This window comes from Lolium rigidum, chromosome 4 (assembly GCF_022539505.1).
Source record: "Lolium rigidum isolate FL_2022 chromosome 4, APGP_CSIRO_Lrig_0.1, whole genome shotgun sequence".
Taxonomy (NCBI): domain Eukaryota; kingdom Viridiplantae; phylum Streptophyta; class Magnoliopsida; order Poales; family Poaceae; genus Lolium; species Lolium rigidum.
This window is the reverse complement of record NC_061511.1, coordinates 254,005,647-254,021,258: the sequence shown is the minus strand read 5'-3', so window position 1 is coordinate 254,021,258 and position 15,612 is coordinate 254,005,647. Positions and strand designations below refer to the sequence as shown.

The 15,612-nt window shown below is 41.5% G+C and overlaps 1 protein-coding gene across 3 annotated transcripts; it reads left to right on the top strand.

Moving 5' to 3' along the window:
* Positions 1 to 480: 480 nt before the first annotated feature.
* On the top strand, positions 481 to 14,603 carry LOC124707538 (protein ROS1C-like). 3 transcript variants are annotated; one of them, XM_047239202.1, is made up of 21 exons: positions 481 to 712; positions 803 to 1,184; positions 1,306 to 1,530; positions 1,627 to 3,336; positions 3,925 to 4,015; positions 4,137 to 5,029; positions 5,110 to 5,504; positions 5,750 to 5,829; positions 6,306 to 6,390; positions 6,467 to 6,558; positions 6,648 to 6,716; positions 7,131 to 7,167; positions 7,271 to 7,353; positions 7,703 to 8,140; positions 8,275 to 8,311; positions 8,379 to 8,442; positions 8,516 to 8,655; positions 9,498 to 9,563; positions 9,671 to 9,785; positions 9,863 to 9,901; positions 14,138 to 14,603. In XM_047239202.1, exons 2-21 carry the CDS (start codon positions 821 to 823, stop codon positions 14,287 to 14,289), a joined length of 5,175 nt encoding a protein of 1,724 aa, XP_047095158.1. In that variant the 5' UTR covers positions 481 to 712; positions 803 to 820; the 3' UTR covers positions 14,290 to 14,603. The 3 variants fall into 3 exon arrangements, with proteins under 3 accessions (XP_047095158.1, XP_047095157.1, XP_047095156.1); XM_047239201.1 differs by having other exon boundaries at positions 481 to 702; positions 1,306 to 3,336; XM_047239200.1 differs by having other exon boundaries at positions 1,306 to 3,336.
* Positions 14,604 to 15,612: the final 1,009 nt, after the last annotated feature.

Sequence of the window (15,612 nt, the reverse complement as noted above, 5' to 3'; positions counted from 1 at the left end):
AGCCTCTACAACAACGTACCACCCTAATGACACTATGGATGCACACAACCAAAAAATATAAAAGAAAACTAAGAAACAAAAGTCCCGCTACAGTATCTCGGACCTAACAACAACAATACATCCACCACCAAGACAACACCTGAAATACTCTCCAAAAACGACGCCTTCAAAAAGGTAACAATGCTTTAACACCGTTGTCGTCCGATCAAAGATTTTAGGTTTTCACTCTGAAGCTAGTCACCGCTCTCAAAACAATGCCTCCAACAAGATCATTGACAGCCACAACCAGTTAAGGCCAGACACCTTCAATTTAAACATCAGCCAATATCTAAATCATTTGCATTATAATTTTATTAAAATAAATAAATTAATATCTCATAAATATATAGAGAGTGGTTACGACTTCTCAAACGCGTCGGCTACGCGCCGGCGCGGGAGAAGTCGACTCAAAGGAAAGGTTTACCGCGCAGGTCTAACTGCTTCCGCTGTGAGCATATCGGAGAAGAGCTAACTCCCTTTCCGTTTCCTCTCCATCGCCGCTCCTCTTACTGGTGGACGAGTTCGCCGCATTTGCTGTGCCGCTCCGTTCCTACATCCCTGCTTCACCCGCCTCCTGCTCTTGCGCCCATCTCTCTCGGCCAGATCAATCTCTTCTCCGGCAGCCTGGACGACCCCTTGCCCCCAAATCCGCTGTTTTTAGGGGTTTGTGGAGGTTTTTCATCCCCTTACGCTTTCCCCCTTTTGCTTTCTCTGTGCAATTTGTTCCTTTTCCCCTGATTTGATCTTCTACTTCTTTGCGCAGGTTGTGGGAGAAGCAAGGATGGAGCCCTCGGGGCTCAACCCGCAGGCAAATCCTGCCGTGAACCAACTTAATTTGACCCCGGGCATCCCTGGTACAGCCATGGCCATAGCAGCCGGGATCAGCCCAACCAACGGGCTAACTTTGCTCTCAGGATGCTCCACGCCGATGGTGAGTGCTATGCGTGAGGATTCGACTCCACCAGCCGCTCTTCCGGGTTCGATGAGTGGCGCTGCTGAACAAGATGCTGGGTCCTCCATCCGGTCGTCCTATAACCTGCCTGCAGGATGCACGCAGGTGCCGATAAGTATCTTGGTGTTCCATAGGCGTCTCACCGGAAGGGGATCGAGGTCCCGGCCGCCTGCAATGCCCGCTGTTTCACAAGGTGAGTTCTTGGTAATTTGTCCTTCCAAGGATTTATGATAGTTTCGTCGAATCTTTGGTCTGGGTTCGTCGTTTGTTATGATGACTGGCTGCATTTTTTTCTTTCTGTATTTCCTCTACAGATTCTGAAGATGCAGCTTCTATTCTGGCTGCTCCAAGTGATTTCTTATCTCTTGGAAGGGCGTCAAATTTTGCTGCGATGAATCCTTCAGCACTCGCTCCAGTTAATTGCGATTCAGAACAGCCACCAACGCATTTCCAACCAAATGGGTTAGATGCTGAAGCACCCCAAACTAGTATTCAAGCAGAGGAGAGCCAACGATCATCATCATCATCAGCAGTTGCCTGTAATGGCCACAGTAACTTAGAATCATTTTGCCCTGCAAACACTGATGAAACACAAGGTCAACACACTAAAGAACTGACTTCGCTGCTTGCTGAAGGTGTAACTGATCACAGCATGCATAAGTACCAGCGGAAGCGAAAAAAGCTCAAGACGGGAGGCCAACTGAATGATCACACAGTTTTGTCAACACCAGCTGCTTTTATGGAAAAGACACTCACTCAGATAGATAAGCAGATTTCAGGTTCTGGAGAAATTGATACATTGCAAAATGAGGAGACCCCTGCACCAAAAGCGAAGCCTCGGAGGAAGAAACATAGAGCAAAGGTAATACGCGAAGACAAGCTAGGCAAGAAGCAAAAGCCTGCTGTTACAACGCCCGAAGTGAACTCTCCCAGTCAAAAAGCCAAGAGAAGTTATGTACGGAAAAATAGAAATCTGAGTTCTCTGGAGAAGTGCTCAGGACCTGATAACGAGCAATCAATTTCTGCAGGAGCAGAAGATGCTGCTAGAAGCAGAAGTGCAGCAGTTCGGAGAAGGCTGCAGTTCGAACTTGGTGAACTAGGAGTGCAGGGAGAAGACCAATCATCAACTGGCAACTCACGTCACCACGTCAAGGAGAAACTCATTCATGCTAAAAGTTCTGCATGTTCAGCCACCACTACATCATTAACTCCACAGACTGGACATGAACTGAATTTAGACATGGAAAATTCAGCGGGAGGATTAGCTTTTGGCATGATTCGCAAACTGAACAAACTAGGAAGCACTCCTGATCTTGATGCCACAAGTATGGGGGTGGCCACAGCGAAAGGAAACAACAATGACCTGGAGGTGAACTACTCTAACAAAGATGGTTTTGATATGCATCGCTCGGCTACTTCTATACCTGAAAGAACATCCACAGAAAGTCAGGTGACTAAGGTGTCAAAAGTGGAGAAAAGGGAACATCGACAACATAGAGAGAGTGAGTCTTCCCTGACTGGCTCACAGGACTCCATCATCTTGAGGACTGCTGCTCAGATGCTAGCATTTTGTCAAGCTGGTGGGGTAAAAAAGAAGCGATCGGTCAGGGTTCGCAGGAGTTCTTTTGTTCGTACTACAGATATCGAGAAGAATATTGCACACACAGTTACAAGATTACCTCAGTCATGCATGGAGGCCCTGTATGAAAGTACCTGCATTAAATTTATGACCAAGAAGCGTTCACAAAGGGGACGCCTTCATTCCCGCAGTTCCATTCAACCAAATATGGACAAGCAAAACATGTCTTCATCTGTAAACTCTTTTTCTGGTGGATCTAATGGATCAGATGGAAAATTTCAGCAGACTTTACTGCAGGCTCCAAATAATAGAAAAACCAACCTTGGTATCTATGAAACACCAGAAAAAAGCTCAGAAAATACATCAAGTGCACCATATATGAATTTTCTTCAAAGGGTTGCATCAAGGATGAAACATCTTAATTTGAACACCGGGCATGTGCATACGAATGAGATACATCCATCTCTGACCACGACCTCTGTTGTTTCTTTTGGAGTAACAGCCAGTCTCTCAAATTCTCTTGTACCATTTGGGGGTCAGATGATCGTTCCATATGAGAGGCCATTGCCTTTAGTGAAGAAACAGCGCCCTCGAGCTAAAGTTAACTTGGATTTTGAGACAACAAGAGTTTGGAACCTTTTGATGGGGAAAGCAACTGAGCCTGTAGATGGGACTGATGTTGACAAAGAGAGATGGTGGAAACAAGAAAGAGAAGTTTTTCAAGGCCGTGCTAATTCATTTATAGCACGCATGCGACTAGTTCAAGGTACTTTGGTGGATGTGTAAGATAATTAAGATTCCAAATCAATTTTAACATCCATGTCATACTGAATTCGATTTTTCTTGAACACTCTTGTTATCCCTTCCAACTGCTGACACCTATCTCAAGGGTTTGGCAGAGAGAGTTTGTTGATAGATTTGTATAAATATTCACATTACCTATTATCTGACATCCTAGTATCAGAAAATAGCTTGATGGAGAAAAAACTAACTTGCATCTCTGCTACTGAAATAACCCCACTACTCAATGTGGTAGATAATGCAGTTATGAGAACTTTTTATAACCATCTGTAGAAAGTGATTAAACTTTATGTCTCTATTGTACCAAATTAATAGGTAACATTTAAAGTTTGCAATTTGACAAGTCAACCTCTTCCCAAACCTGAATTTTGTCTTTCACAAACGGTACAATGTAAAAACCTTTAGACTCGTGTATCATCATGTTCTTAATATGACCATTGCCGAACACAGGAAAGGTAAGTGTGAAATTTGAAGTGTCTATGTTGTTTAAATTTTGAATTTCCATGAATCCATGGTTAAAATTTCTAGCTTATTTGGTTCACATGTATATCAGGTGACAGACACTTCTCTCCTTGGAAAGGATCAGTAGTTGACTCCGTAGTAGGAGTTTTCCTCACTCAGAATGTATCTGACCATCTTTCCAGGTATGAGGGTCACAATCCAACTGTTATAACATATCTCTGATACTCAGTGTTCTTAAAAATACATGATGAATTGATCTTGATTACGAACTCTCCTTATGATTTCTCTTTTCCCAAAATACAGCTCTGCCTATATGGCCCTAGCTGCGAGTTTCCCTTCAGGGCCAATCAATGGCAATTGTAAGGATGATATTAGCAGTCAAAACATTGAAGAAATAATTAGCACGAGTGCGGTAGGAGAGATAAGCATGTTTGACTTTTTTGATACTAGTCCAAGAGCAGACCTAGGAGAGAATTTTGAGGAGCTGTCAGTCACCTATGAGAAGATACATGTGGAAACAAGGAACAATACTAGTGATTATGAGTTGACTAAAGGTGAAAATTATTCCTTTTATTCCAAAGAACCAAATGAAGGTTCTGGTGACCACCAAGAGACAGTAATAGACCACAAAACACAGAAATGTCCAGATTTCTCCATAGAATTAACAGCATCATTGAAAAGCCCACCAGATATACACTTCCAGAATGAAATGTCATCTCGGAGTGTTATAGTTTCAGAAACTATTCCTCAATCGCGATTTTCTTTGAGTTCTGAGAAAAATTATCCACCTAGAGGTGGCCCTGGTGCAGCTTCTCAGCAGCTGGGAAACAATTTTGGTGCTGGAAATTCATTAGCAGAAAAGGATGCCACAGCCAAGGAACTTGAATGTCAAAGACTCAAAACAATGGCAGTAAATGATGATGGCGTAGGTGAACATGGGATTCCCCCTACTTCCATGATATATTATCCATTTATCTCAGTGGATCCGCAACAAGGAGATGTGACGAATGAACCATATGTTTCGTCTACATCTTCTAATAGTTCCTCGGGCTCTGCATCATCACTCCTAAAAAATGGCACAACTGGGAAGAAACTTCCTCTTTTCATGCCATCTGATAATCATGCAACACAAAAAAAATGTAGCAAGACTGTTATCTCAACACAAATTTCTTCAAAAATAAGCACAGATCTTCCAGGTTAGCAAGCATCTCTTCTATCAGTTTTATTAACATGCAATTTTGTTAGTTGCTTGACAAAAGATTCATACCCCATGCAGTCGAGTTGCATGGCGACAAGAGCACTAAGTTTGAAGCATCAGACTTGCAGGAGCATGAATCACTGTCTGCCACTGGTGGAATGATAGCAGAAACAGCAAACGGGGTAGATGGATTTGCTTCAAAATCTGGTTTTACTTCCCACAGTGAAGTGCTGGATAAAGAAGCACAAGCATCAACACCAAAGAAAACAAGAACAACAAAGAAAAAAGATACAGAAAATTTTGACTGGGATAAATTTCGAAGGAAGGCTTGTGATGATGGCTACATGAATGAAAGAACTTTTGAAAGAAGAGACTCTGTTGATTGGGAAGCAGTACGGTGTGCAGATGTACGCAAAATTTCTCATGCCATCCGGGATCGAGGAATGAATAATGTTTTAGCAGAGCGAATCCAGGTACTAACTGAACAGTGGGGTTTTGTTAATGAGCAATTTTTAATAGGTTCTGTTTCAACTGCTTGAGGTTTTGTTAAGATAAAACTTTAGTTTTGGAAGGCTGTATTAACCGTTACAGCTTAAACGTTTCTAGGAGTCAAGGATTTACTAGGTTTATATGCACTGTTTGATGTGGATGAAGTCTTCTGTAGCACTAAGATATCTCATGGCCCCAGTTATGCTCACTTTAATTGCTCTTTTCGCAGAGTTTCCTGAATCGTTTGGTCAAAGATCATGGGAGTATTGATCTTGAATGGTTAAGAGATATTGCCCCTGACTCAGCAAAGTAAGATGCCTCAGTATATCTCTTAACATTTTCTGGGAAAATTTACTAGTGCTTCCCCCCCCCCCCCACACACACACAAAAGAAAACACAAAAGCTTTGTGTTTTGATTCATTGATAAATGGAAGTTGTTTACAAGCCAAGAGGGGCCACACTCGAGATAACAACAGGATGCCCTATAAACTAGGTCGGAGGAAATCTTCTAGTGCTTGAAATGACAATTGAACTATAGCCATCATGTGTGAACGAATAAAATGGAACAAGAGGTATAATAAGATGATGTTGCATTTAATATCCGAAAACACGTACTGTGTGCTAATGTAAAAGTTACGTGGGACAAGCATATGAACAAAAGGCTGTAATATGTGACGCAGTTGGCTAAAGCAGTGAAGGATTTGTTTAGTTTTAAGAAAATCTGGGAGCCCCCCATGCAGTTCAGAAAAGATAAGTTTATTAAAATTGATTTCATTTTTTTCCAGGGATTACTTGCTTAGCATACGTGGACTGGGACTTAAAAGTGTTGAATGTGTTCGTCTACTGACATTACATCATCTTGCTTTCCCTGTAAGTTTCTGTTGGAGTAGTTTTGATTCATCTGCAGTCATTTTCATATTTACATACCAATGCTTTGGCCACTCAGGTTGACACCAATGTTGGCCGGATATGTGTAAGGCTGGGATGGGTGCCCATTCAACCTCTTCCTGAATCTCTACAATTACATCTCCTCGAGCTGTAAGTGTCCTGCATTGTCTAAATATTTATTTCATCATGTATTTTCAGTTACATTTTTCTTATATCGATTTTTTTTTTGCTTGTCAAAGATATCCTGTCTTGGAGACTATACAAAAGTACCTCTGGCCTCGTCTGTGTAAACTTGATCAAGAGACACTGTGAGTTATAACAATATGAGCTTAAAATTTTCATTTTTGGCTTTTTGCTAGCGAGTGCACGTTTACCCCATAAGATTGGAGCAAACTGTTTTTAACTGCACCGCATGTTTGAACTGCATTTTTTCCACTGTATCGACTGCTTCGCAAGTTTCAACTGCATTGTTTTTTTCTACCGCATCCGTGTTCTGGTGTGGACTGTGGAAGCGCGTAAAATTCAAGTGAGAGCGCACTCTTAGAGGGTGTTTACTAGTCAAGAAACTCGTAACTGTTTACTCCGGAGTCGCGACCTAACTTTTTTGCACTTGCTTTTATGTAGAATATTATAGGTTATTCTTTCCAAGCAAACTGCAATTTTTATAGATCATGTACAAATAAGAAGTATAATAGTTAACAAAATTATCACAATTTTCACAGGTATGAGCTACACTACCACATGATTACTTTTGGAAAGGTACTTTTTTAGATTCTACAGAAGTATTTGTTTTTCTTTTGGAACCAGCGAATACATATTCCGTAAAAAAAAGTAAATTCTTTCCTTTCTACAATCAATGCAGGTGTTCTGTACAAAAAGCAAGCCAAACTGCAATGCATGTCCAATGAGAAGTGAATGTAGGCATTTTGCAAGTGCCTTCGCAAGGTATTATCGTTTTTTTTCCTTTTATTCTTTGGGAAATAGTAACTTATGTTTGATGAACAGAAAACAAAAATCTTATGGAGCAGTCAGGGGACTTGAAAACGGCGCCCATTAGACATGCATAATCGATCCTTGCACCAATCGCCCTTCTGTTGCTTTAGACTTACGACATTTATTAATTTCATTCACAATATAACCTGCTGCCAATCAGATGGTTCTGTTAGTTCTGATACACACTTCACTACTTCAGTCTGACTTTGCTTGGTCTTACCTGCGAGTTTACTTTTGTGTACTTATTGAAATTTCTTTTCCCTTCTGAATCCTGTTCTTTTCCTGATTCCTCGTAATGAAGTGCACGGCTTGCACTTCCCGCACCTGAGGAGAAAAGCTTGGCGTGCTCGAACAATCAATTCAATCTCCAGAATGGTGGCATGCCCACTCTGAATTCAACTGTCCTGCCACAGCTTGAGGGAAGTACCCATGGAAGGGATTTTCCCGCGAACAACTCGGAACCGATAATTGAGGAGCCAGAAAGTCCAAGCGAGAACGAACATCCAGAAACCTTGGAAAACGATATCGAAGATTATGATGCAGACACTGGTGAAATCCCAATAATAAAGCTTAACCTAGAAGCTTTTGCTCAGAACTTGGAAAATTGCGTCAAAGAAAGCAATAAGGACCTCCAACCTGATGATATTGCGAAAGCACTTGTTGCTATTAGCACTGAAGCAGCTTCAATTCCAGTCCCTAAACTAAAGAATGTACGCAGGCTTCGGACAGAACACTATGTGTAAGCAGTGAATTAACTTTGCTTTAGCTACACTTACCGTATAGATATTGCTTTCCCATGTATATAATGTTATTTATCCAGAAAATGTCGAAGTTATTTAATTGCCAGTTACTGAAGTTAGATTCCGCTTGCAGTTACGAACTTCCAGATTCACACTCACTTGTGCAACAGGTTAGATGCTGCCATCTTCTTTTAAGCATTTCAAAACATTGTTCCTGATTCAGAAAACAATTAACAGCTAGGACTTGACCAACGGGAACCCGACGATCCAAGTCCTTACCTACTGACCATATGGATGCAAGGCAAGCTTATTTCTTTGAGAATACATGACTGCACTTGTGAGTTGATATACATGAATATTGTAGCTCTATGCAGATGACATAAAGGAAATGAGCAAGGCACCAAAACCATGCTGTGGCACTCAAATGGAAGCTGGATTTTGTAGTAACGAGAACTGTCAGTACTGTGTGCCTGAGCGAGAACACCAATCGCAATATGTCAGGGGCACGATTCTGGTAAAGCAATAAATTACGTAGCAACTTTAAATACTGGTTAGGGATGTTAATTTTTTTGAACACAATGCATAATTTCGTAGACGCACAAATTTGTTTTGGGGCAACACAAGTGAAGCCATCCTAGAACATCTAATGATCTAAATCACTTAATTAATCAAATAGTAAAGAAAATAATATTAGCATTGCTGTTAATTAACCTCTTAACTCATAAAGCATTCTTAATTCAAGGAAAACTGAAGGTCAACATATATACATAGTGTGTGTAAATTGTACATCAAACACAGATCTATGTTGTATGTACCTTGTGTTTGTTGCATGAACGGTGTCCGTAATCTGTGCCCAGAAGAACATCAAAGTATATCTTGGGCTTCTTGGGTAATCTGCGAGTACCAAATTATTATTGCTAAGCTATTATTGCGTGGGTGTACAAAAGTATTTCCGCTATATAATGTACACCAACAGTTTAAGAAATATGAATAACTCATTGGAGGTTGATCAAATGCACCTCTATTGTGTATGTGATCTGTATTTTGTTGCATGATAATAGTCTATAATCTTAGCTCTGAAGGAGAGTAGGATGATTGTTTTGAGTTTCTTAGCCATTCGGTGGCTTGGGACATCTTTGTCCGTCTTCTCCCTTAATCTTAATGCAATGACGCGCAGATCTCCTGCGGGTTCGCTAAAACAAAGTTTCTTAGCCATTCCATCCATGAGAAAGAATATTGTTAGCGAACTAGTAAATACCAATGGTGTAGTGATAATATCAATAATTCATTGTTGGTCTGAAAAATTGGATGTGCTTCTCCAGTCTCCACTTATGACAAGTTACTGAACATGAACAGGTTCCATGCCGAACAGCTATGAAGGGTAGTTTCCCACTTAACGGCACCTATTTTCAGGTTAACGAGGTATGTCACATCTTTCTTTCTTTTTTCTCAAGAATAGGGCGGAGAAAAGCTTGGGCCTCCTCTTTCTACAGAGTTGACTTGCAGGATTTTCTGAATTATTCATGCAGGTTTTTGCTGACCACAAATCTAGCCATGATCCCATACATGTTGTAAGGGAGCAATTATGGAACTTGGAAAGACGAATGGTATACTTTGGGACTTCAGTGCCTTCCATATTCAAAGGTTATGATCAACATACATCACTATTCAGAGAAATCTCATCTGCAATAGTACCAACAGCTTTTATTTTCCTTCTGTAGGTCTAACAACTGAAGAAGTACAACAGTGCTTCTGGAGAGGTAAGAAATAATGGATTTCATTTAGGGTCAACGCATTTTACCATGGGAAACATCTTGCTGCCTCTTCAAACAATTTTTACAATGCAGATCACATGATACAATAACTATTGCTTTATAAGTATAGGGTATAAATTTATGGTTTACCTGAGTGTGTGCGTCCACAAACACACATACCCCAAGCACCACACACACTAAAGACATCTCGGAATGTTAGGACAGAAGAACTGCTAGAATATTAATATGAATGGAGCACTGAATTAGTTAAAGTGGAAGGGAGCTTATTCATAAATTATCTTCTACATGCACCAACTATGGAGCAACGGAATTTTCTGGGATACGCCATTTTTGGGGGAAAAAAGAAGGTGGAAACCTCTCGTTCTCTCCAAACAACTCATCAGAGAGTCCTGACATTTTTTGGCACTAAACTCCTGCATCCTCCCTGCGATGAGTGGGTGTGAGTCCCAGCCTGTACGGCTCCTAAATAGTACTCCATATTAGACTATTAGGCTAGGTTTAGTTTTCTAGTTTAGCCAGATTACAGGAGCCCCACTTTCCTCTGTTTTGCACTGTCGTGGTTGAAGCATGTTGCGGCAATGGAACCTCCTCGCCTCTAGTTGGCGAATACTTTATGCTTCAGCTTCCTTGTGATTTGTGGTGAGTATGGTACCACTGGTACCCTTCCTAGTTGTGCCTGTGGAGCGTACTCCCCCCCTCGAATGATCTTTTGGCGACACAGGAGCACCTTTGTCTACAAACAGACTAAGGAGTAAGGACATGATTTTCTGAGAGAGTTCTACCCTGGAGGAACACGCAATCTCAACCACACGAAGTGTGGGCACTTGTCCAGATATTACACATTAAATGTGTTCCCAGGCTTTTGTCAAGGCTAGCATCATCTCCAAGGGCAGCATCGGAATCTGAAACTGGAGCTGAAGCCATGGCCGCTGCCCTCTAAGAGGATCTCAGGCCTTCCATGTCGCTCCTGTGGGCAACACGAGGGACTACCAAATCCTAGCTGCGGTCACTTCTATCTTCTCCCTCTCCTGCAACTTCCATTGTTGGTCCCACCCTGGGCCAGAGTCCTCCAGATCAGACTGAAGAGTCGGTGGCATGCTTGGCCAGCCAGTGTGCTCCCGTAGCCGGGTCAGGCGGTTGTGGCAGCGGCATGGCTTCTGCACGTGCCATTTTGGCTTGAGTGGCTTGACCGATAGCCGTGGGGACTACTATGACTTCAGCCTCCCTATGTAGGTGCATCCCTCTTGGTGTGCCAGGACATCCCCTCCAGCGTCCTAGACTCCATGTTGTGGATGGGTGATGACCGTGGCAATTTTTAATGGCGGAATTGGGGATTTGGTTGGTATTGCTGTGGCTGGTGACGATGTGTCAAACACTGGGGATTTGGGTGAAAACCCTTGATTTGTTCTTAGCTGGATGGATCTGACAAATGGTGGCACATGAGCATGGTCTCCTAAAATGCATTGTTTTTGAAGCAACAGCGACAACGGCACAAGTTCAAGTTCTCTGGGGTGAAAACTTTTGACCTGCCCTTTGCTGGACAGATTTGGCAAGGGTGGCATCCAAGCGTCATCCTCTTCGTGGGGATGCTGTCATGCTGGAGACTTGTTCTTTATATGTTCAAGTGTCGTTTATGTGGTTTTACTGGTTGTATGGGTAGCATGCCGCCATTGAGTGGCATTTGTTGCCATTTTGTAATCCAATTTTGTCATCGATGTCTTGGACATCGCTTGTATAAAATTTGGTTGTGCTCATTGGAATGATGCAGCCATTATCTAAGAAAAGCATATCATAATTTGATCAAATAACAGATACAACGCTCAACCAGAAGAATAGAAAAGTGATTACACCCTTTTGATTGGAAACTGTATTACTAAGCTCTCCAAATGGTTGCATCCAAAGTCCAGAGCAGGAAGTATCCAGCTCCACCCCCACCTATCAATTTTCATCATGTTAGCCAAAGCTGTTATGAGCCACGCTCCACACAAACAATTTTAACTTATTTGGAGCTCTCATCTTCCAAATGATCCCAGTCAAATTTGACGTTGTTGTTTTCTGCCTTCTCTTTGGAACATGCTGCTTCACACCCTTGCGCCCTATCCCTTAAACATAATCCCCAACTTGTAAGCTGACTTGACAGAAAATGTTTCTTTAGGATCAAAATGCCATTCTAAATTATCTTTGGACAGAATGGCCTTGACATCCTCTGGCTGGAACAAACTAGAGCCTCATTCCAAGCCCTGTAACAGGATTGATCAGCCAGACACCTTAGTCACCACAGATCGTCCCTTTAGAGTTCTAGGTCTTCGGGTATCCCCCTCCGGAAGCCAGGGGTCCTCCCACACTTCAATATTCTCACCATCGCGACTCGAGACACCGAGATGTCATCATTGTATGTGATACCAACACTACCTCCTTGCAGAACTGAGCAATCCATTCACACTATAAGTGTGCAAAACCTTTCACGCATAAGGTTTTCTGCAGGAACAATCAATTAACTTTATCATAGGCAGTGGCGCAGCTCACGTGTAGCTAGTGGGTGCAGCTGACACCAATGAAATCCACACAAGGTTGAAAAAAATAATAATCAGATACTGTCTTAAGGACCCCTAGGAAACGTGAACTTGCAATTGGACATGATCATAAATCAAGTTCTACTAATCTCTCAATAGAAATTAATAGGATGAACATCCTTATGATCTGGCTGATCCGAAAGTAACACCAGACGACACCAAAACCCCTAGGCTTGGAATCATCTTCTGCAAGTTGTGACTTTAGCATCGATAATACTCCATAAACGAGTGGCACCACCGCGTCACCTAAACTGGTATGCCTTGTTGCTAGTAGTGTAATAACTATTATATCATTTCACACTTTCATATTGCCTTTAGACACAATATTGTAGTATGTGTGAGGGTTTGTCATAAGTCCATTATATATTAGCATAATGTGCATAACTCTATAGTAGCTAACTAAATTTTTTTATAGTTGCTGAACCTATCGCCAGATTTTTCTAGATTCGCCCTTGATCATAGGCTTTCTTAAAGTCTATTTTAAAGATAACTCCCAAGATTTTTAGTATAAAGCTTGTGGATGGTTTGATGCAAGACAACCACTATAGGATATGCCGTCATGGCATGAAAGCCGCTAACTCCCCTCGTTGTAATTGAACATATATGACCATCAAGTTATCCTTAATAACCTCCCAGAACTTTAGATAAAACTCCGGGAAACCTGTCTGGTCCAGAGCTTTACTATGTTTCATCTGAGAAATCGCTCAAGTACCTCGATCCTCCTCTCTGAAGTTGGTCACCAGAATGCCATTCTCCTCTGACGATAACTGAGGTATATCGTGAGTGACATCTTCAATCCTAGAGAAATATCTTTGAGCCGATGCTTCTAATAGTTTCTTATAATAGTTGGTAATCTGCATCTTGAAATTGGCCTCCCCTCATTCTGTTCTGTGAAATCACTTGATAAGCTCCATCAGTTATCTGAATGGTTTCAAACTGGCTATGAACTAAGATATAAATGAATAGAGCGAGCCAGAAACATGATTCTGTTCCTGAATCATTTATCAATGTGTATGAGATGCACACTTGTGGATGCAAGAGTTTATGGCGGAGTATATCGCCCATATCGGCATTGTTCGCAAAGTTACCTAAGTGGGTATATGTGCATTGTTGGAAACATTACTGTAGTGGGTTGATGAGCAGCAGAAAATCGAAGATTCGTGGTGGTGACTGGTGAAGCAAGAGTTAGGGGAAATGATTATGTGTCCCTCAGGGTGGAGCACCCTTCATTTGTAGCGCTAGCCTGCTAGGATACATTCTCTAGAAAAAAGAAGACCCAGACATGAACAGCCACAGACCCAAACTCTCAACTGAACCATGCAAACCCAAACTGTTCCTTATAAGTTATTATAATGGCATTGCTTAGACTTGTTCCAGAACTGCTGGAGCATGACAGCATTTCTGTAGAACTGTACACATGATATCCTTGTGCCCCAGTTTCATCAAAACACTGCCACTATAATAAAGCTCTTCTTCTTGAGTTAATAACATTATTAGGATTTTAGTATATTTGGCTCCAAAGGAATGTTTTCTTTTTTCGAAGACGTGTTTTAGTTGCTTCGATAATTATTAGGTAGAAAAGGATGTACTGCACATGATCTTTCCATAATTTATCTGGAGTTTTCTTGACAGAGTAAATGCAATGCAGGATTTGTCTGCGTGCGAGGATTTGACATGGAGACTAGGGCGCCAAGGCCTCTGTGCCCCCATCTGCACCTTGCAGCAAGCAAATTGCCCAGATCACGCAAGTCAGTAGCAACTGAACAAAACACGGATTCAGCAAGGGCATCGGTTTCATAAAGATCATGCTGATGGTAATAGCGTTAGCTCTCGATCTTCGCATGGGTCATGTTAGTTTGGGATGACAGCCCCGTTCTTCTAGAAAAATAAACCATGGAGTAGTAACCTGTTAATCACAAGATGTGGGAGCTGATTTAGCACGGGAATTATATATCCAGTTCTTGATCCTGTAGAATATCGGTTTTTTTCTTTTCCCAACGGGACATTGTTGTATCTTCATTTATTTTCCATTCGGTTTATCAATTGTACTAGCTTGCAAAGGGTTCTTGTTTATGTACGAACATCTTGTATATATCTCGTTGGCTTTCCGTGTTTACTGGCTCGCCGGACGCCCTTGTTTATGTTCAGGTATCTTATTTTTCTTGTATACTGTTTTTTCACAACTGACTGTTCCCATGCATCTGTAAGGTATAAAGCGTGTCATATCAGTAATTCAGTATGGTATTTCAGTATTTAATAACCTCTCGTGAATGTATGGATGGCATTGCTTCTGACTCCCAGTGGCCAGTGCCGTGATCTGAGTGTACATATAAACTAGCTCAATACTAATCAGACTATATTAAGAGCAAGATTGTTTCCAACACCTGAAGGGGAGGTGGAGGCACCTTAGACTAGTCACAATGGGAAGTATCATACATTAGTATCATGTACATGATACTAGTTTGTGATACCACCTTCACAATGCATAGTATCATAATATGATATCATACTTATGTCATATTTAATGTTTTGTAGAATCTCAATGCAAATGTGTGTACATGATGTATTTGTCATGAAGTTTTCTAGGTTTATGTGTCATGATACGGTATCATATTATGATACTACTCTCATCTCTCACCTCATTAATTGATGTGACATATCAGATTTTTGCCAACATGGCATGCATGATACTACTTATGATACTCCTATTGGGGCTAGTCTTATCGACCTGGGGCTTTTGTAGCGGCATCCTCGAAGTTTGTACCACAAGTTTCATTGGCGTCGATGGCCGAAGCATTGGCTATGTGTCATGGGTTGGAGCAAGCTCTATGGGTTGTCATGCTGCCGAAACAGAATTCGATTCTTGGGAAGTGATCCAATATTGTTCAGGAGAAGATCAACTGCGTAACGGAGAACCAAGCGACGGCAACTTTTGCAGATTGTTTGACCTTCACAGGCTTAATGTAGGGAAGGTTGATTTTGGTCATCGCTCGAGGGATTTCAAGGTTGCAACAGTTGTAATAGATAGGAATTGCTTTGAGTCAAAACTTAATATAATTAATTTGTTTGATGACTCCCTAGCTTGCTTTTACAAACCCTGGAGAACAACGTAATTAAACAATA

Excerpts from the sequence above, each read along its gene's own strand:
- LOC124707538 (XM_047239201.1), top strand. The coding sequence starts at position 821 with ATGGAGCCCTCGGGGCTCAACCCGCAGGCAAATCCTGCCGTGAACCAA. Across the intron at positions 9,564-9,670 it reads CCTATTTTCAGGTTAACGAG|GTTTTTGCTGACCACAAATC; the intron begins GTATGTCACATC and ends TTATTCATGCAG. Across the intron at positions 9,902-14,137 it reads ACAACAGTGCTTCTGGAGAG|GATTTGTCTGCGTGCGAGGA; the intron begins GTAAGAAATAAT and ends AATGCAATGCAG.